The 23,275-nt window shown below is 35.6% G+C and overlaps 1 protein-coding gene across 1 annotated transcript in view; it reads left to right on the top strand.

The window, feature by feature from the left end:
• Positions 1 to 23,275, top strand: part of LOC118188001 (rho GTPase-activating protein 26-like) — a 187,672-nt gene that overhangs the window by 59,742 nt on the left and 104,655 nt on the right. The window contains exons 7-8 of the mRNA XM_085809677.1: positions 6,703 to 6,745; positions 21,325 to 21,386. Coding sequence (XP_085665803.1) covers positions 6,703 to 6,745; positions 21,325 to 21,386 — 105 coding nt within the window. The remainder of the gene's footprint in view (positions 1 to 6,702; positions 6,746 to 21,324; positions 21,387 to 23,275) is intronic.

Here is a 23,275-nt window from a genome sequence, read left to right as displayed (position 1 = left end):
TTGAGTTGAAAGTAGCAAATGTATTTATATTGTTTTCTAAAGTGCTAAAAGGAAGGCAAGTAATATGTAGAATAAATTAATGGAGTTAGTCTGAACTTGTAAAATAATTAAAAATAATTTCTTTTTTATTATTCGCATCCCACTATATATACGTATTCATGAGGCAGAATAATCAGAAAGTACTTAAAAATATGTGTAGCATCAGAATTCTTTTAATTTGTTATGTGTAATTCTATATACAGTACACAGTCTCAAATCCGGATGTCCAATATCAAGAACAATCTATTATCCAGACCATCAGCAAAAAATAACTAAAAAACAAACCTTACAAAATCTAGGAATCGAGAATATAATACTCAACAAAAAAAAGCGTGTGTCGTAATTGTGGGGTCACCCCCCTGCAGACAGATTCCTGTATATCACTTTCAAGTACCCTCTGCCTAGGCAGATGTACCATAACCAATAACAGTGTGTTGATTGGTATTGTTTTGGTGTAAGGCCAGGATTTTCAGCACTTAAATAATTGCATGAGGGGGACTGGCCAGTGCTATACATTTTACTTCCCTGCTTCTTGCAATCTGTGAGGGTCTTAAATTCTGTTGCCTATTTACCTTCCTAAATTCTAAAAATTCTGCTGCTCCCAAATTCTAAAAAATGGGCCCACCAGTGGCTGAGCGGTAAAGTCGCTGAACACTGGTAGTTCGGTCCGAGGTTCGAATCCCGCGAACGGGCTGGCTGCATGGCCATTTTCGTGGTTTTCCCCATGTGTAACGTGTATACGAGCCAGTTTCCCTTAGAAAGTCCTCCACGAAGGCATCCCTCCCCTTAGGCAGATAGCCCTCGAGGCTTTGCCATTATCACAACACACACACACACCCAAATTCTAAAAATTTTGCCATCCATAATTTTTGTGGCTTAGACCAGTGACCAGGGTACCTTTTTAATAAAATTACAAAAAAAAATCAAATTTATTTACTGAATACCTTTGTAATCAAATTACAATAACCTCTACATCATCAAAAGGAAAAATGAAATAAATAAGACTGCAGCATTGGCTTAGAGGGAGAAGGGCAAACTGGGTTAAACAGAGAGTTAGATAAGAAATGTTTTGTGCCCAAGGGTGATGACAACTTGAAGTGAGCTTGCACTAAAGAGTCAATTATCTTCTATGGTGAGGCGCATGAGCAGTAGTCGAGAGTCAAGCGGGGGGTGACAAAAGCACATTCTGTGTGCAAAGTTACTATGGAAGCAGAAGCTGTAGAAAATGAAGAGTGAGCAAAGTCGGTCTTAGGCAAAGGTAAAGTATCACATAAATTTGCGGTTTTGCTAAGAGCCTTGGGTAAGGGGTCTTTTGAGGGTCGTTATGACCTACGAGCAAAAGAAACCAGAACTGAAAGGATTAAGGGGAAGTTGTATTCAATGCTTTTTAACAAATACTTTTCAAAAAATAAATTTCAATAGTGGCCATGTAAATCTGTAATGATTAAGAGTGCCTAATTTAATTATTTTTAACTAGTTGCTCACCCTTAAAAGTTATCTCTGGGTGTTAGAGCCAGTTATTGCATTTCATCAATCCTTATTGTGGTCACAAAATACAGTACTAAAATGTTAAATAAAATTTAGTCCTTATGGCTAGTAAGACTTAAAATAAACAAAGCAGCTTATCATCTCTTGCGCTTTAGTAGCGTATTGGAACATTAAAGTATATTAACTGGATTACAACTCAGGAACTCTGTTGAAAGCTTGTGTAAGACACACAAAGCATATAACTTTCAACACCTACCAACCATGCTAGCATCAGGCATTCAGGTCTCTCGCTAGGCAAGCAGCAGCGGTGGCAGTAGTCAAGCTTCTGTCAGATAAGATGAAGATGAAACATAGAGGATGCTACACACTTCCTTCCCAGTGAAAACAATTAAGAGACATGATCCTTTAAATGGGATGGAAACCTGACGGTCCTTCCACAGCGTGTGGTATGGTTGTGATTGACTGGCGGAGAAAATTTCTCCTGAGGTTCGCACTGTGTGGGCAGATCTGGATAACCCATGTGCTTGTGGGTTTCAAGAGGCTGCTCATCATTGTCTTTTACGGTAAAACATGGTTTCAGTCTATCAATTGAAATTCTTTTGACAGTTCATTAATTTCAATTTCAAAATACTTTGGTCCTCGGTGTTTGACAACATAAGGCCCAAGATAAACTGGTTACAAAGATGGAGTGTTTGCGTTATTGTAGACGAAAACATGTGAGCGATTCAGAAGGTCTTTGGAAACGAATACGATTGTATTGCCATTGGTTGTCGTTACAGGTTTCATGTTATGAATAACACTTTGTAGCCTTCTCACAAACTTTGAGTGTGTGACAGGGATCGCAGTGACGAATTCTCCGAATAAACAGAAGGGACTTCCGTAAAGGAGCTCAGCTGAAGAGTATCCTATATCTTCTTTCAGTGCAGAGCGTAATTATAGAAGAACCAAAGGTAAAGCATCTACCCAAGATTTGCTTTGTTGTAAATAACATTTTAAGCTTGCTTTTATAATCCAGTGCTGTTGCTCAATAAATCCATTCAATTTTGGATGGTAAGCTGCTGTTCTGGATTTTTGAAAACCAAAGTATTTGCTCAGAGATGAAAATAGTTGACTTTCAAACTGACTTCCTTGATCAGGCATAATATGCTGTGGCATTCTGAAATGAGAAATCCAGGCTGCGATTATCCCCTTTGCAACTGTTTCTGCTGATTCATCTGCCATAGGAAGAGCTTCAACCCATCTTGAAAAACGATCAATCATTGTTGAAACCGTGGCATGAAGGCAAGGGTCCAACAGTATCAATGTGAACATTTTGGAAACGTTCAAGTGGAACCTTGAAGTCCATAAGAGATGACTTTGTGTGATTTTGAACCTTATATCCTTGGCATTCCATGCATTCCCTACACCATCGCACTGACGAGCTTTATTGATATTTGGCCATATGAAACTTTTTGTGATTAATTTTCTTGTGCTTCTAATCCCTGGGTGGGACTGGGTATGAATAGAAGAAAATATCTGTCGGCAAAAGTTTTAAGAGGATGTGTGGACGGTTGTTGTTGGTGGAGACATCACAATAAATTGATTTGTCGGGGAATCTGAACCATTCTCAGCCTTGGGTTGTTTTTTTAAATTGTTAAATCTTCACCATTTTGAAACACTACAGTAGTTGCATAATCGATTGGAGATGGTACTAATTCTGGAAAAAGCATCTACAATAATGTTTTATTCTCCCTTGACAAAGCGAATATTCATTGAAAGCTGAGCAATGTAACTCAACTGTCTTGCTTGTCTGGGAGAGGCTTTCTAAATTTTGTTGAAAAGCAAAGGTGAGAGGTATGTGGTCCGTGTAAATGTTAAAAGACCTTCTTTCTAATATGTACCTAAAATGCTTTATTGTAGTGTAGATGGACAAGAGCTCTCAATCATATGTGCTGTACTTTCTCTGTGTGCCAGTTAAGGAGCGTGAGAAGAAACTTAATGGATGCATCTCTCCCTGGTCAATTTGATGAATGACGGCTCCAATAGCTGTATCTGAAGCATCACATATGAGAGATACTGTACCGTCAGTTGAGGGATGAACCAGCATAGTAGTGTGACAAAATGCATTTTTGAGGTTTTTGAATGCATTGCAAGAATTTTCGATCCATGTTAGCGGTATTTTACTATTTTTACATCTTCCACTGAGTAGTGAGTTTAGAGGTTGTTAAAGCTTGGCACACTTTGGTATGAAGCGGTGATAAAAATTGGTCATCCATAAAAACCTGCGCAAGCTGGTAGCTGATGTGGGTTCGGGGATGTTTTGTATAGCCTGAACTTTCGTCGGAAAAGGTCTTATTCCTTCAGGTGTGATTTTATACTCCAAATAATTAAGTTTTGAAGTGCCAAAAATACGTTTTGCAACATTGATGCGTAAACCATAGTTGTTTAACCTTTGAAAAACTGTGCATAAGTGCTTACGGTGTGACTCTTCGTCTGGAGGGCTATTAGTATGGCATCTAAATAGCAGAATGTAAAGTCTAATCCATATTTAAAAAAAGGTGTCTGTGCCACATTGTGTAAACCAAATGTCATGAATGGGAATTCAACCAGCCCAAAAGGAGTTAAATGGCCGTTTTGGGATGTCACTTTTATGCACTGGAATTTGTTGATAAGCTTTAAGTCAGTGGATTTAAAAAAAAATATTCTTTCTGTGTAGAACCGTAGAGGATATCAATCAGTGAGTGGTGATATTATTAAGAGCCCTGTAATCTCCACATGCCCTCCAATCACCTGTTTTTTTTTTTTTAGGGTGAGATCTAGAGGACTAGCCCAACTTTTTGAAGGCCTGGCAAAAACCTTGTTGGAACATAAATTCAAATTCGGCTTTTCCTGCTTTTAATTTTACGCTGAGAGTCTTCTGACCCTAGGAGCCCCATTAGTTTCAATAAAATGGTCAATAGTGTGACTTTTGATTTTATTATTGACGAGTGTTGGCAGCAAAAGATCTGGAAATTATTTGAGGATTACTTTGTACTGATTTTGTACTGCATGAACCATTGGTGAAATGACATCATAGGAGGGGTCAAGAAGATAATGAAGAATAGAAGATAATGAAGTGGTGCCATCAATTAACATATGAATTTTGCTGTCAACCAAAAAGTAAAAGGGAGATAAATAGTCACCAATACCTATTATTAGTTTATTAACATCAGCTATGACAAAAGGCCAATGAAATGCTTTTCTCAGTCCCAAATCCAATTTTAGCAAATTTTGCCCATAAGTCTTAATTTTGGTTCCATTTGCAGCGAAGAGTTTCAGCTTTGCAACAGATCTTTTCTTTTGATAATAGTAGAGTCACGAAACTTTTGGTGCCAGTATCGATTAAAAATTGGGTGGCACGCTACTTGTCATGAATAAAAACCTGCACAAGCTGGTAGCTGATGTGGGTTCGGGGATGTTTTGTATAGCCTGAACTTTCGTCGGAAAAGGTCTTATTCCTTCAGGTGTGATTTTGTACTCCAAATAATTAAGTTTTGAAGTGCCATTTGTCATGAATCTCTACCCCTTGGCTCTCTGTCGTCTGCGACACTTGGGGACTGCAGATTTTCCTGCAGATGAACGTTGTTTTTTTTAAGCCAATTGCAAGGATTATTGCATTTGAAAGCCTTATCCCCAAACCTTGGGTGATAATAACATAAACCTTCGTTTCTGCTAGTATGCCTATTAACAGAACAATAGAATAATGTTTATTCTTCCATTAATGTCTAGAATAATGTCTTCTATTCAGTTCGCTAACCTGTAGGGATAACTCTGAAATCTGCTCCTGTAATTTAACTAAAACATTGTCATCTCTAAAGAAAGCTACAGTGGCATTCTGATGTGATGGGGGATTTTATTTCCCACATTCTACTGGCCATTGTCACCAGTTTGGCTAAATCATCGCCTCTAATGGATAAAATGCTTGATATTGCCATGGGTAATCTTCGAAGCCAGAAAGTTTTAAGGAAAGCTTGACCTACCTTATCTGAAGCTAAATTCTTCTTTTCCCATAACAACTGTAAAGGTTTTCTATCACACAATTCCACCTTGTTTAATAATTTGGGGGTCTTTTGCATTTCGGCTTCGGCAAAGATAGAAATTAATCTGTCTTTAATAGCCACATACTTGTCGTCCCTTGGGGGATTGATCAGAATGTCTGACACTTGTGATACTATTTCAGCATCAATGAAACTCATGACATAATTGTATTTCGTTTGATTTGTCATAATTGCAGCATTTTGAAATGGAGCTTAATTGGAGAAACCTTATCTTTGGATCCAGTTTCCAAAACGCTGGGACTTTAACGCTAACTCTAGCGTTCAGTGTTGAAGTGTCACTTTTGTTTTCAGCTTCGTTTGCCTTTTTTTTTTTTTTTTTTTTTTTTTTTTTTTAATCAAGAAAGCCACATTTGTAGAGTATATTTACTTTTAACACAAGCAAAACAACTGTAACACAAGTATCATATCTCATTACATTTCTTTTTAAGAACTAGTAGAAACTTATAAAAATTGCAGAGAATTAATCAGAATAAAGAGATGAATACATCGGTCATTAGATGCAATTAAAAAATGTGTCGCACATATTATGAACATCTGTCTACGATTAAAATTATCTGATATAGTGAGTTAAATATTGTTCTTTAAAGAACATCAGAAGTCTAATATCTAACTTTGAAATAACTAACATAACTTTGAAAATTTTCACATATTTTACTCAATTTTTTTCATATCTACATTTCAGTTACAAGTTCAAAACATTTAACACTTCTTTAAGTTACTTAACTCTTGCCTTCATTTTTCATTTTCAATTCTTGAGTAACGTGTCCAGTAGTCATTAGTGAAGTGAATTGTATAAGATCTGAAGTAAGAACAAACTTCTTTAAATAATTTTATTAATGAGAAAACAGGATAGGAACAAATATCAAGTGGCCTTTTGAAAACAAAATTCCAGTGAATGTTTATCTTTCGAACAGTCTTTTCGTGTTGCCACTTTACGAAAAATTAAAACATGCAGAAATTAAAGATGAGATGAAAAGGAAACAGATCATTGTATTTTCAGCTTAGACTGTGATTTAATTATGTGTGATATTACAAATAAATTAGTAGTTAGTTAATGAAGAATTATTTATTGTCAACTTTTTTTTTTTTTTTTTCCCAGATCCTCAGTTTCATGTTTGGTCTCATGACTTTCTATCATCAAGGTAACTATTATATATGTTGGCTTCTTTGTATTATTTTTATATAAAACATCTTGCTGTTATGAACTTTGTTTTTTTACATATGTCTATCACTCTAAATTATTAGATTAATTTATAGAATACTTTATTATAAAGGAGGAATTCTGCTCATGTTATATGCTGAATGTTGTGAATAGCTAGTAATAAAAATAAATATAACAAAATACAAGCAGTTATAGGAATTCAAGACTGTCAACAAACTGAAAAAGCAAATTCAAGGTTATAAAATGCTCTTAGTTTGCTTCAGAGAGAATAAAACATGCTACTATATACCTTGAAAATGACATTTGATCTGTGAAGCTAATATAAGTCACAAAGAGCCAGGGTCGTGATTATATTCCATAAAATTCAGAAAACTGGATATAATTTATTAACTGATACTTGTATTCAAATTCATAAAAAATATACTTTACTAATTATTATTTAAGTAAAAAAAAAAATTTTGAACTTTTCGTCTTCTTTCTGAAAAATAGTATTTTTTAACTTTGTTATAGTGTTCAATTTCATAGACAGGTTTTTTTTTTTTTTTTAGCTTTGCTTTCACACTTATACAGTAATTCAGCTATTAATAAAGAATCTAATTTGAGTTACTAGTCTTCTGGGGGAGGAATCATGTGCATAATCAGATCACATACTCAGTATTCACTTAATGAAACAAAAAGGTCACATTCATACCAAATTTTTACTTCATCGTCAGCATAGCATTTAGTTATACTTTTGTTTGCTTTATTTTGATTACAGGCTTTGTAGTTTGAAATCTGGCCAAAGGTATTCTTTCATCCTAACAGTGTTAATAAATGTTGCTTATGTATGGGTTCGTAATGGATTGAATGCACAGTGAACTGATGAAAGTGTGATGAAATTTATTTTCCAAAAACACTTCACAGTTCTGGAACTTTTTCATGCTCTTCTTAGTATGACAGCAGAATCACTAGCTACCCCTTCAAACTACTAAGAATGTTCAACACTATGCTAATGCAAAGTGCATCAAAAATTGAAAGCTCGCAAGGTGATCTCTCAATACTCTGATCTAATCTCTCTCCAATGTTATCAGTTTTTCCTTGTTTGCAAGAGAAATTTCCAGTAACTTAATTTCTCAAAACTTCTGGAAGGCACACACAGTTCATTACGTAGAGCCAATACAGTTACAGTTAAACAGGAACTGGATCAGTTTCATTGGTTCAGACCCAAATGTTGCCAAATTTGGGGACTTTTGGCAGTTTCTCACCATATTTGGTAACAAAATTAGTTGCCAAAACCATTGCCAGCTTGGTGGTGTGTATTGCCAATTTGGCAAATAGCCATTTACCTCAATTAATGGACTTGTGTACCTTTTATTTTCTGGCAATGCTGTGCATTCTGAGGGTTTTTATACTATTTAATGTAGGAGATACTACAATTTACATGTAATTTCACTAAACTTACTTACATATATGGAAAATTCATTATAATATTTTCAATGAAATTAAAATTTATAAACATTATGTTCATTCTTTTTTTTTTTTTTTTTTTTTTTTTTTTTAAGTTTGTATAATGAAATGAGTTAAGTAGCAGTTAGCTTTTTAACAAACTGTTGTCTTATTATGCTATTAAACTATTAAATAGTTTCAGTATGGTTTTATATCTTTAGGAAAAAGATTAATAGTTAAGAGATTTTCATATAATTTCATAAATTTAGTAACTGGACTGTGAGCAAGTCTTATCACTCCTGCATATATTAATGGGTAAATTTTGTAAAGAAAGAGCCTCCTAGAGGAAAAAGTTTTAAATGTTTTTCAAAAATTATATGAAATTCAAAGCATGTATTCTTATTAATTTTAAATGAGTAAATGCTTGTATTGTATGACTGAGCATCATGACTCTATTAATTAGGTTTTCTAAATAGAAAGTTAGGTTTATAAGAGTAAATTTTATTGGTTTTATTTGTCTAATTATATTGTATCAAAATTAAGTTGTTAAACTATTTTCAATCATAGGTGTCAATTTTTGAATTAATCAATCTTGTGTGGAGGAAGGAAATGTAAAGGAATCAAATGTGTCAGATTATGTGTATGAGCTCTTTATGTAAATTTTTCTCAAAAGAGAATTTTTCCCATTTAAAATTGTAAGCTCAGTTAATATCTTTATTATTAATTATGAAAACTTTTAAATTCTCTGTTTTGTTTAAAAAATATGAGCATATGGTAAAAATTTTATATATTACAACAACTCATCTCTAGAAAAAATATATGATTTCCTTTTGGTATAGCATCTTAGGTTGTTAATGTTTATTTTGGAAAGTTTTTTTGTATACTAATTTGAAATACTTAACTGATGTAAATTATACCGTCATTGCTGCTTGTCCTAAAGTGCATTTAAAATACTGTAAATAAATGAAAGTTTATCTTACGAATCTGAAAATATTTAAAATTTGTCTTAATTTAAAGAAATGCAAATTTATTTAAATTATTGATTTTGCTACAAACATTTTTAAGTATTATTTTGTTTAGCATAAAAAATATTGATAATGACAAAATGCTGAAGACAGCAGTAGTAATGAAATCTCACTCAAATATTAGACCAGTGAATCTCCAAAGTGGATACCAGCTGGTGTGCAAAATGATACTGGGGAGTATGCCAAAAGTAGTAAGCTCATGATCATTTGCAAGTGTATTTTCACGTGTATTATATTACATGGGGTATAACTTATAATTATTTTCATCTTAAAAGTATGCATTCAAAACAGTTTGGAGATCACTGTGTTTGACTCTTCAAAATCACAGCTTATTTTATGGTGTAGTTATAGGAATTCTGATCATAACAAAGTTAATGTGAGAAGTATTTAGTTTGATAAGAAAACAAAATATAATTTTGTATCATCAATTTAAAACATTTTGTCTGAGAAACATGATGTATTTAAAAACTTTCGAGGAACCTGCTAAACTAATTTTAAATTCCTATCAAAAAGCAAATTCAACAATTTCTGTACCTCTAAAAATAACAGTTTTAAAATACAAGTTAAAGCTTCTGTATTTTTCGTGCTTCCATGTTTATTTTTCTTTTTCAAATTTGTAGTTGAACTGAGAGATTTAATTTATAATTTATTGAAACCTATGTTGGTTAGCTTACTATTAATTCAAAGGTGTTATATACACACACTGGCCAATGAACTAAAAACCGAAGATAAATATTTTATTGGACTACCTTTTGCATGGATAACTGCTATGTTTCATTTGGGCATAAAGTCTACATGCTTCTGGAGTGCATTTGTGTCCCAAGAATACCATGCATTGGCTATGCATGGTATTGTAGACCTTGTAAATTAGATGGAAGAGGAGAGCGCTGTCTGATGTTCTTTCCACCATATCCCATATATTTTCTACAGGGTTAAGATCCAGGCTATGCGGTGGCCTAGGAAGTTGTTGGAAATCAGACTGATGTTCAGTAAACCAATTTTGAACACTTGTGGCATGATATATAGTTGCTTTATCATCCATGAAGTATCTGTCACCATCAGGGTAAAAATGCAGCATTGCAGGGTGCACTTGATCTGCCAGTATATCTAGGTATCTCATAGCTGTTTTTTTACCCTCGAGGAATATAAGGGCACCACTTACGTACCTCATATCATGATACTCCCACCAGACCCTTGCTAGCAAGGCACCAAGTGCTAGCAAGGCAAGATGGATTAATGCCTTCATGGGGTTCTCACCAAATTCTACATCTTCCATCAGTGCAAAATATGGTGTAACGGGATTCATCTAACCACATTACCCATTTCAATCCTCAGAAGTCCAGTGTCTTCTTTCCTGACACCACTGCAAACGAATTCTTGCATGTCGGGCAGAAATGAATGGTTTACTCACAGGCGCCCGACTGTTCATTCCTGTCCTGCAATTCTCTGTGCATGGTTTAAGATAAAGTCTGTTGGGAAGAGCTTTGGTTGATGACCTGTGTCAGTTGAAGCACAATAAAGTCCCTGTTCTGCTGTATAATTCGTCATAGACACACCAATTGCTCTCATGGAAAACTGTGGTTAAACCCAGTGACATCTTCTAGAGAAGGACTGTGGGTTCTGATTCTAACTTTTGAAAATCTTTGATACTGCTGCTTTTGAGAACCCAGTGAGATTTGCTGTATTTGAAATCGAGGCTCTTGCTAAACGGGCACCAACAATAATTCAGATGATGAAAGAGCTGTCATTTTACCCATTTTATTTCGTTCATCGTGAGAAACACTCTTACACCTTACTTATACTAACATTCTAACCACATTTAACCCACATCATAAAAAAATTTTGCATACTTCATGCCTAGCATGTATTCAAATAAAAATCTCAAATCAATCTAATTAATTGGCCAATGTGTGTATATACTAAATGCGCCAATCTATTTTAGAGCAGAATTTCTATGAAATGTAAAAGTAAATTTAATGTAATTGTTTCAATCATGATTTAGTTTTTAAAAAGAAAAGTGGAACTTTTAATGTTTAAATTTTTTCTAAAGTAGCTTTACAAATTTTTCTTAGCTCTAAATTTTTGTGCTTCTGGTAATTGCTCTTTTGAATGTTTTAAACTTTGTATGAATTATTGGCTCCTGACTCCAAATTAATCTTTATGGTTAGAACTCATTCAGTTTTGTTGTTTGTTTCTTTAAATTACTTTAATCCATATTTTTTTATTCAAAAATAATCTTTATTAAAGCTCTTAGCAACCATAAACAATATTTTTTAGAACAACAAAACCGAATAATCTTTTCGTTGCCGTTCCAAAACGATATTAACTTTTATGTAAAATTTCTGTATAAGTTCAAGTCCGAACATGAATCAGATTTCTGTCTAAACCTCACTGCTTATTATGCATTATTTTTTCTTTCATATTTTCTTTTCAAATGGTATGTTACAATTTTATATATATATGATAATTGTATATATTTAGATAAAGTTAATAACACATTTGGAAAACTAGGAGACTGCTGTGTAATACTAACGTGTTTTCATATTGGCAACAGATATGGATTTAGTATATTTTTCTTTCTCATGTGGTTATTGTTTAGCTGTTTGCTTAAGGTGACTAGTTTTCAGTGGTGCCTACTCTCTGAGTGACTGGCTGAAAATTGTCCATTCACATGAGCCAGTCTAGCTCAGTCATTAATATATTAAGCACCGACATTGCTTTGTCTTCCTTCCCGTTTAGCTTGAAATGTCCAATTTCACCAATATTTTGGCAGCCAGAGATCTCTCTAGAATTTGATAAAATGGTAATTTTGTAAACCACTTATTGTCAGTCAACAGTGATTAATGTGGCTTGAATGGAAAAGTAATACTGTCAATTGCCTGTGGCTGATGCAGGCGAAAAGGAAAGCATAGTTGAGTCACCGTTAACTGGCATGTTGCTTAACACGTTGACTGCCCAACACGAGATAACACGTGTTAGTGCTCTTCTTCGGGATGCCCAATATGAGTTATCTCATAGTTTCTTGACTTGGCACTTTTGCACCGCTACAATTTAGTTACTCACTTAGCGCTTGTTTTAGCTGTACCGAGGTGGCAAGTCGAAGGATGTCTAAAAATTAACTCATAGTGGGCTTCTGCGAAGAGCTTTGTCTAACAAAAGCCGACTACGAGATAATTTGTAGGACCCCTTTTTCTTAAAAAAAAAAAAAAAAAATTCCTGTAAACTTTTAAATCATTGTTAATAATCATAATTCGTATTTTTAATAATATAATATGATTAAATCGATTTGGCTTCTCGGACCGGAATCCGAAAAGTGCCGTGGCAGTCAACATGTTAATGTGTATACAGTCAAAAGTCTTTAATCCGGACGTCCATAATCCGGAATGATCTATAATCCGGACCTCAAAGCTACAAATTAACGCATGCGCATAATACCTTTATGTATGCGCGTTTAATGTATAACGGACGGTATAAGCTAAGCTAAAATTATCTAATTATCTATTTCAGTTAATGTTGCAGATTGCTTTGTTCCTTAATCTTCTAATTGATCCGGCTTATTATTTTTGCAGACTGTTAGAGCAATTTAATAAAAGTAAGCTTGAACTTTCGATTATGTCAAAACGAATTTCCGGTTTTGGAGCTGCCAAAGGATCTACAAAGCGAAAGCATGTTTCAATGTCCATCAAACAAAAAGTGGAATTGCTGCAAAAAATGGATAAAGGCATATCCTTTGTTTCTCTAACCATTCCAAAATCTGTTTATCAATTTCACACTGCACTGCGGGGGGAGGGCCGTCGCGGCTCGCAATGAACTGAAAGTTGATCTGTCAGCACTATCCTTATCTTCAGGGTAGGTGTTTTTATTTTATAAAACCGATAATCTGGAATCACCGAAGTCCCAACGAGTCCAGATTGTAGACATTTTCGTATACAGTCAAAAGTCTTTAATCCGGACTTGTCGGGACTTCGGAGATTCTGGATTATAGATCATCAGTTTAAATCTGGTAAGATGGCAAGCAGAAATTTATACAATTAAAAATATGAAATCGTAATTTATGAAATAAAGAGCAATTGTGATCTAAAGGGTATGAAAATTTACAAGAAAAAAAAAAAGCTTAATATTTATTTGTTTACTTTATTAAACATTTCTTTCAATGAGCGCATGCGTAAAGCATACATTATGCGTAGTCGAAATTTTAAAATTGTAACCAGAAAACTATTTTATGTGTATTTGTGATATTTATAATGACGAGGAAATTGATTTAAATCATATCGGAGTACATCAAGATGAAACGCTACATTTAGTAAGGAATTATAAGCTGAATAAAATAAAAACATCTGCCCTGAAGATGAGGATAGTGCTGACAGATCAACTTCCAGTTCACTGCGCGGCGCGACGTCCCCCGCCCCGGCAGAGCAGCTTGAAATTGATAAACAGATTTCGGAATGGTTAGAGAAACAAATCACCTCTCTGTCATTTTTGATGCTAAAGCAAAGTTTAAAGAAATTAAACATTTAGCAGTAGTAGCAATGAAAGCTCCCTGAGTTATGTTGTGCAGACATTGAAGACAATAAAAGATTTTGAACTTAACCAATTTATCTATCCAAGCTTCAGTTCCTTGCATACCAGCTTGAGTTTGTGCTGTCTGGTATTGGAAACGTACCCTAAAAGTTTAAGTAATCCTTCCCAGTGAAACTTACCAGGATTGCTTTGGAACTGAGAAAATATATTAACTGCATAAACTATATCCGGACGAGTACGATTGCAAACAAACGATAGACATCCCAAAACATTTCTATAAGGATAATTCATCATTTCAGTCGTTTCTTCTTGTGTACTGGGACTTTGAGACTTTGAGTATTTCACACCTTTAACTATTGGAAGGGAAGTAATTTGTATTTTAAAAGACTTAAATCGATCAACTATGTGTTCTATATATAATTGCTGATGAATTAAAACACTATTGTTCTCATATTCAAACTCCACACCCAGAAGCTTTCTTGTTTTACCTAAAATTTTCAAATCAAAATGTGAACTCAGGACTTTTAATATCCTTTTGGCCTGAACTTCACTTTTCCCAAACACAACTATATCATCAACATAAACCAACAGAATGACAAAATCTTTAATACGATAGACACAATTACACCACTCAAACTTGATGAACCCTAGGTTACATAGTGTTCTATCCAACTCGTAGTACCATAATCGGCCACTCTGATGCAAACCATACAAGGCTCTATCTAAACGACACACAAAAGTTTCTTTATCTCGCTCCACAAAACCCTGAGGTTGGGACATGTAAATTTCCTCTGATAAAGGAGCGTAGAGATAGGCACTTTTCACGTCACATTGTATATTTGCCCATCCAAGGTGTGCAACTAAAAGGGAGAAAAAGAGCCTTATTACTGAAAAGTTGACTACAGGAGAGTAGGTTTCATCATAGGTATCGTATTTAATTTGCCGAAAACCCTGAGCCACTAAACGAGCTTTAAAACGAACAATGTTTCCAAATTCGTCACGTTTAATGTTGAAAATCCACCTGCAACCTAGTGGAGTCTTGTCTTTAGGAAGTGGAACAAGATGCCATACCTTATGGTTTCGCATGTTGGCCATTTCCTCTTCCATTGCCTCTATCCATTTAAGCTTTTCTGTGGATTTCGTTGCCTGGTTATAAGTGTTTGGAATTGAAACATCTAGTCAGCTATCTCGGGTATACGACGTTGAAGGAGTACCAGTTGGGTCGATTTCACCACTATAAGTATTGCTTCCCTTGAAATCAAACAAGGTAGGATCATACTGAATATTATGTTCAGTGCAATACCTTTCTACATCATTTGGTGATCGTAGTCTTTGATTAGACCCCCTCTCAAAATAATACACATCTGTACGAGTGCCGTCTGGCCTTGGAACAGGTTTACGAAGCCAAGTTACCTGTCTCAATGTAGATTGAATATCAGTGCCAATTGTAGAAGAAGGTACATTGGTATCGGTTCTTTCCTCTATTTCAGGAAAATAGCCAACTGGAGTGTCGGTAGATTGGAACTCTACCCTTTCTTCAGATTCCAAATCAGGAAGGGTGCCCAGTGCAGCTCCACTGCCACTTTTCTGAATTCCAATCGACTCTTTAAAAGTAGCATTTAGGGTTTCTACTACCTTTTGCTCATTTTCCAACCAAATCTTGTACCCTTTTGTTCGTACGCTGTACCCAATCAATCGGCCCTTTGTTGCCTTTGGATCAAGTTTAGAATTTCTTTTAGCCTTTGGAATTCCCACATAGGCAATCGTTCCAAATGCCTTAAGATGACGTACTGATGGTTTCCGCTTAGTGTATAATTCGAATGGGGTTCTATCTTAGCCCTTATGACAGATTCTATTAAATGAATATGCAAAATACATTACTGCATCTGACCAAAATTCGGAACTCATTCCACTATCGTGTAAGATTGCACGTACATTATTTAGAGCTGTCTGATTAAATCTCTCACAAACTCCATTCTGTTCTGGAGTATAGACATCTGTAAATTCGTGCTTTACACCATTTTTATTACAATATGACCTGAATTGATCATTATCATATTCTCGCCCATTGTCAGTCTTAAAGTATTTCAATCTAAGGTTTAAAGATCTTTCCGCACGTGCTATATGCCTTTCAAATACTTCAAACACCTGACTTTTCTCCACAATGGGGTACACTACCACATAACGAGAATATTCGTCAATAAAGGAAGCGAAATAACGTTCACCATTCCTACCTGGAATGTTAATAGGTCCCCATACATCATAGAAAACCCTTTCAAGCGGTCTCTTTACTTGAATACCTTCTAAAGGTCTATAGGAGATTCGTCTTTGCTTATTGATTTGGCAATGTTCATAAAACAAATTAGGTGAGTGCTTTAACACAGGAAGACCTCGAACTGAATGTCTCTTACTAGTCCTGACAATAGTATCATAATTTATATGACCAAACCGACCATGCCATAATTCACTATTATTATGCTGAACTGTGGATGCCTCAAATTTTACAGATTTGCCCCCCTTTTTGATTATTTTCGGGAACACATGATAGTTACTTCCTATCAACTTAGCCTTGTACAAAGTTGAATTCTCATCATCAGTAACTTTAATTTGCCCATTTTTACCATAAAATCTCGCTCCATTGATATCCACCCTAGGTCCAGATATTAAATTTCATCTCAGTTCAGGTGAATATAACACATCTTTAAGCAAAATAACCGTATCCCCGAATTTCATTTTAACAGTACCCTTCCCATGAATTGGAAAAGTTACCCCATTAATAGCTACTAGCATATTCTCATTTTTCACAGGAGAAAAGGTATCAAACAATTCACGATTTTTACAGAAATGATGAGATGCAGCCGTATCAAAGATCCAACTATCATCATTTTCTTCCAAATTGTTAACATTGGCTTGAGCTATAAAATGGGACTATGCATGGGAATTATTACTTTTACTTAACTTGGGTTTATTCTTACACTTAGAAGATGTTTTATTACTACTAGATACAGCTGAGGAAACAGAAGAAGCAGGTGAGGGTGATCTGGAAAAATTACCTCTCATTCTACAGTATTTTTGAATATGACCTGGACGGCCACATTTATAACACTTGAGCCCTTTAATCTGCTTAAATTTGGGTTCACAGTGAGTACTTTGTACTTCTATAGTCTTATTGGAGTTTTCCCTATCTATCTCTCTTAAATTAAGACGCGTTTCCTCTGCTAGAATTTCAAGTTCAACATTTTTAAAAATGAACTTTTCATCTGGCCACCTCAAAATATTCTGAACTACTTGATCAAATTTATTTGGAAGGAACCTAAGAAACTGGAAACATATATATACGTCTCTTACAGCCTGATTAATATCAGCTAACTGTTCAGTTACACATTTTAATCTAGAAGAAAAGAAACTAATACTTTCATTTGGCTTAATTTTACAATTTAAGAACTCTGAAAACAGGGACATAAGTCTTGACCGATAATCTGGCTGGAACTATTTGGCAAGAGTATTCCATGCCACTACCGGGTCATCAATTTTACATATCAAATTTCTATATTCAGGGCTTACATTCATATAAATTAACGATAATGCCAATCGACTTCTATTTTGATAGTCGGCAATAATTTCTTTTGCAATACCCTTAACATCATCTAAATCAGGACATTTCTCAATAGCTTTGACCAAAAGCCATGCATTTTTTTCATTCAAGACAAACTTCATATCTTTGGACCATGTAAAATAATTACATGCATCAAGTTTAGCAATATTGTGCATGACACTAACAGTAGCCATATTTGAATTTTAACAAAAATCGCCCCCCAATCTCTTAAGTCCTAAATTAACTTTAAACTTCAAAAGTCTGCACTAAAAATAACTCAGGAGCTACTGGGCCCATAACCAAAATGATGCTAAAGCAAAGTTTAAAGTTTAAAGAAATTAAACATTTAGCAGTGGTAGCAATGAAAGCTCCCTGAGTTATGCTGTGCAGACATTGAAGACAATAAAAGATTTTGAACTTAACCAATTTATTAACAATATAATAAAAATAAAAACACAAAAAATAAATGTCAACAATATTAGAGTATTAGGAAAAACACAACATAATCATCATTCATCAAATATTTTTACCTGTACTCCAAAACACTGGCATTCTATACAAACAAAAACAAAAAAATGAAAATGTCCTAAATAGTGACTATGCAGCCTAAAAATAAAGCTGGCTACTCATTCAATATGTCCATAATCAATGGTCAAGAAAACACCTGAAAAATTTAAATGGGAAAACACCTAAAACCGGCCTAACTCTGTTTGCACAAGGAATCGTCTCCGCTCACGTATTTTTAATTCCGCCCTCATTGAAGAAACATGGACGACGCCGACGGCAGTCACTCACAGGATAGCCCCCGGAACCGAAGAACTTCAATCTGGAACCATCATCTCGCAAACCGGAATCAAGGCATTTTTTCACCGGACTGCATGCATCCCTTGAAGGGGCTGGAAACCACTCACTGACTAGTCGGGAAACCAGGAACTAGAAGGGCTGAGCCAGAGCGACGCGAGATACTTATAGCAGAAGTAGGAATGACGTCATCTCACGGCAACCAATCAGCTATCGGCACGAATCGGCTTTTCAGATGACGTAAATCATGTTTCGTTTTTGCATCTCAATTAGGTTGAAACAGTCCGTTTTCAATGCAAACAGTGGCAGCAAGAAAAGAAGTAGAAGTAACTACTATATTATATTAAAATAAGGACTAACCTAAATAAACATTTCAAGGAGGAGAGATGATGCAGTAAAAGGTTTAAAAATAAGCTATATTTTCCAACAATAAGCCTAATATTATTCGCTTATTTGGACCAAAATTCTGTTTAATCGGACCAAAAACATGAGAGTGAATAAGAAACAGAAGCCACAAGTCGGCCGCGTTCAGCGGATGTACAAGTGGTCTGCGACATATGGGAGGATCTGTAGTTGTGGCCCCTCAGGAAAATGCTCTATCAAAGGTCAGGAATTCCTTTAAGTGCATGGCAAAATCGAAACTGGTGGGATGTGAACATGCACACCATTTTCTTTGACCTGCACCTTTGAGTTTCGAGGAAATGAACAATAGAGTGTCTGACTCCACCTGAAAGGAATTCCCGCCTGTCAATCATGATTAAAGTTTACATGAGAAAGCTATCATTTCATCATTATTTTGGGATGATTTTAGTGCCAAAGCTTTGAATGGCAAGCATTTTATCTCCCTCTTGACCTCAACATCTTGAACCCGAAACACCAAGGTTTCTTCAGACCACTTTAGTCAGTGAACTGTGCGCATGTCTTGTCTCCCCTGCCAAAATGCCACGATGGGACTTGACGTTAGCTGAAAAAATTGGTTTCCTGGATAAGATCAAGCAACAGCCACGAAACACTAGTCAGCGTCGGTTGGTGGAAATAACCGGATTGGCAAATACTACAATTTCACGTTTGATAAAATAAGAGAATGAGCTGCGAGAAGAATGGGCACAATGTGAAGGACAAGGAGGAACTTCCAAAAAACGGAAGCGTGAAGGCAAGGACGCAGATGTCAATGAGGCCCTTAAAATAAAATGAAATGGTTCGCCATTGTTACTGGACGATCTGTGCGAGTAAGCGGCCCAATGTTCAATGCAAAGCAGAACTCGCTAAAAAGCTGGGCCACAATGACTTTAAAGTTATGGACGGTTGGTTGTCTCGATGAAAATCTAGACATGACATAAAATTCAAGAAAGCACATGGCAAGAAAGAAAGTGCTGATAGTGCAAATGCTGGGAAATCAACAAAACTGCCCGAGCTTCTTGAAAATTTTTTAGCAGATTACATCTACAATGCTGATGAGAGAGCTGTATTATCGTGCTACACCGGACGGCACGTTAAGTTACAAACATGTTGCACTCTCTGGCTCCAAAAAAGTGATGGATTGCATAACTGTCTTGTGCTGCTCAAACATGTTAGGAATGGACAAGAGGAAGATGTTGGTTATAGGAAAAAGCACTAAGCCTCGCTGCTTTAAAGGACTTAGGATGGAGAGTTTACTAGTTTTGTATCATGCGAAAAGAAATGCGTGGATGACCTCTGAACTTTTTAAAGAATGGCTGAAGGATTGGGACAGAGCTACAATGCCAGTCGAGAAAAGTGTTGCTTCTTCTTGACAATTGTGCAGCACATCCTCATTTAGATTGCTTGATGAACGTCCAACTGGAATTTCTACCTCCCAGGACCACAGCTTTGATCCAGCCAATGGACATGGGCATCATAAAAAATTTGAAGACCCTTTATCATGCAAGGTTGGTTAATTACATCCTTGAAGCAATTGAAGAAAGTTTGCTGACCTTATCGTCGAAAGCCAACGAAGTCAGTACAAAGGTCAACATCTCACAAGCAGTTATATTTGTGGCCGACAGCTGGCAAAAAGTGAGCAGTGTGACAATTCAGAACTGTTTTTCTCACTGTGGCTTTAAGCACTTGGTTTTCAGAGATCAATGTGGACATGCTCATTGAAAGTGAAAATAATGATTTACATGTGGAACTTCAACAGATACAAAATTGCGAAGAATTTTTATCCATTGACAATGAGCTTCAATGCTACAATGAAAATGAAGATTACGATGCTGCAATCATTGCTCGAGTTGCAGCAAAACACACGACAACATCAGAAGACCAAGAAAGTGATGATGATGATTCCGCTAATAAGTTGGTGCAAGTGACAACACAGGATGCAAAGAAATGCATTGAAACTTTGTGTCAGTATTTCGTGCAGGAGGGAAATGAAGGCACTCCCGTTGCTGCGTTAGATGTTTGTGGCGATTTCGTTCACATGCAATATGTCACGAGAACGTGTCAGATCACATTTGACAAGTTCTTCAAATGTTGACTGGAACTTGGTAAGAAATTGTTTTTATTGTGCTTCACGTGTTGAGTATCGTTTTGTTTCTTAGAATTTGTTTCTAAATTAATTTTCTCAATGAAAAAAAGTTGGACTGTATTTCTTGTTTGTACATGTATGTTCACCATACGTGTGTACTGCACCATAAAGTTCATAATTACATTTTAATACCTGATTTACATGTATATTTACTGTTTCCTACATATAGCATGTCCTGTGTTACAACATAAGACATGTTCGTGTAATCGGACCAGCCAGTTATTAGGACCAAAACGATCATTTCCCGATGTGGTCTGATTAACCGGAATCAACTGTATTTTTCTGTTGAGAGAGGGAAAACATATAAAACAGGATCAAGGCACGACTGCAGCAGTTAAAGAACCTAATGATATATGGCACGGCATTCACTGAAGAAAGTTCTTGCAGTCTTGAGATGTCGAAGTCTACAATGACACATGAAGTGAATGACATCTCCCAGACGTCATTGTATGTCAAGGGATTAATATATATGTATAACCATGTTTATATGAATTGTATTTTATATATGCTGTAGGTAAAATATGTGGTTGGTTGTATGAATTTGAATGATCTGTATCTTTGTTACTTTTTAAATCAATAGTTCTAGTTTCCATAAAAGCTTGATTTAAGTTGGAATTTGAATTTTGTAAATTTGTTTTCTCTTTTAGGTTATGAAGTGGCTAATGAATTCAAAACATTTATGAATGATTTACAACGGCGACTTCAGAGAGTATGTAAAAGTTGCTTTCGTCCCTGTTAAAATTAATGCAAATTTAATTTTTAAGAACTATAATACAAAGATATTTTACTGTACCATGATAGTTGAAACAAAATTTAAAGGCATAATTAATAGAAGTTAGAAGCAGCTTTTAGGCTTGTTTCATGCAATCATTTCTAATTTGTATCAAATTTTTCCGAAGGCAGTGCAGTTATTATTCATGCTTTTAATATGAATGATTTTGCCTTTTTCATAGATTATGTAAAAAACGTTTGTTCAGTTTGAGTGTGCAAAAATAATGCCATTAAAAGCATAAAGCTATCAAAGTGGGTCATAAAGCTATTTAAGTGTTTTTGCTGTATTTAGGAACTTGTATAAATTGTCAAATTTTTATCAAACTTATATGAATTTTATTAAATTTTAGAATTTTACATATAAACAAAAATGATGTACAGTAATATCAGATATAAAAATTTTAATATAAATACAGTCATTCACAACTTTCTGTTTCTAACACATAACTTAATATAAGTTCAGAACAAGAATTCAAATTCTTTCAGAATAATCATCCATCATCTAAACAAAAGGGAATGAATTTATCTGCTTATATCTTTTCCTCATGAAAAAAATTTTACTCACCCAGAGTTAATGCTAGCTGTGTACTAAAAGAAACAATAATCACTTATTTTTGAGTGCTTGATGTTTCTGGCAACTGTAATCTTCCCTCATAAATTTCCAAAATCTTGGAATCGATGAAAGTTAAGGAAGTAAGCAATAAAGTGACATGTATAATAAGATGACTGTTAATCAAGAAACTATCAGCGTGTCATACAGTGGCAAAATAGATTAAGAGAATTTGCATATTTGATCTAGGATCTCCAGAACTACTCTACAGATTTTAATAAAATTTGTTGTGAACATAGGTTGATTTAATACAAAGAAAATAAACATTGAACATTTATAATAGACACACATGTTTGTGTGTAACACTCATGGGAGTCTGAAGGTCTGAAACAGCAGTGTCAGAAGACACAAAAGAAATGGGTTAATAGGGGGTATGGTCCTCTCTTACAGCCATACAGGCCTCGCAGCATGATGTCATACTGGAAATAAGGGAGTTTATCAGTGCCTGTGGCAATTGGTCCCACTCATTCAGCAACACTGTTTTCAGGTCCAGGATGGTTCTCGGAGGAGGGTTGCGAGTTTCAATTGCCCTCCCCAGAGCGTCCCAGACATGCTGTATAGGGTTGAGGTGTAGAGACCTGGCTGGCCAATCCATCCGGCGAATATCCTCACTCTCGAGAAACGGAAAAGGCAAACATAGGGCTCTAAGACCTCATCCCTATGCCTCACACCAGTCACAGAGCCTCTGTCAAAGACGTGGAGAGGTGTGCGGCCATCCAACATGATGCTTGCCCAGACCATTACACCACCACCGCCATAATTGTTGATTTTGCGGACATTGAAGGCTAGGTAGCGGGTCCCTGGCTCTTTCCATATGAAAGTACGGCGAGAATCAGTGTTTAGGCTAAAACAGGACCTGTCAGTGTACAGAACGGTCGACCATTTTAGTCCATACTCCAATCACTATGCTAATCGTACTCTTCTGTTCGTAGATGTGAGTGGGATGCAAACAGCCGGTCTTCTGGCAAACAACCCTCTCTCATTCAGTCTTTTGCAAACAGTCACCCTTGTTACTCAGGCTCCTGTAGCTGCATACATGTCCCGAATGAGCTGAGAAGCTGTAACCCCTCTGTTATGCCTCACTAAAATGGACAAATAGCGATCTTCTCTGGCCATCGTAACTTTTGGACGACTTTGCCCAGGCTTTCTTTTGCTACCTATTGCTGCAAGATAACACCAAGAAATTCGCCATGGTGTGCTAGCAAATGCAATCTATC

Source organism: Stegodyphus dumicola, chromosome X2 (assembly GCF_044657685.1).
Source record: "Stegodyphus dumicola isolate Sdum_Otavi_A_Nest chromosome X2, ASM4465768v1".
Classification (NCBI taxonomy): domain Eukaryota; kingdom Metazoa; phylum Arthropoda; class Arachnida; order Araneae; family Eresidae; genus Stegodyphus; species Stegodyphus dumicola.
The sequence above is the reverse complement of the archived record's forward strand: the minus strand, read 5'-3'. Positions and strand labels throughout refer to the sequence as shown.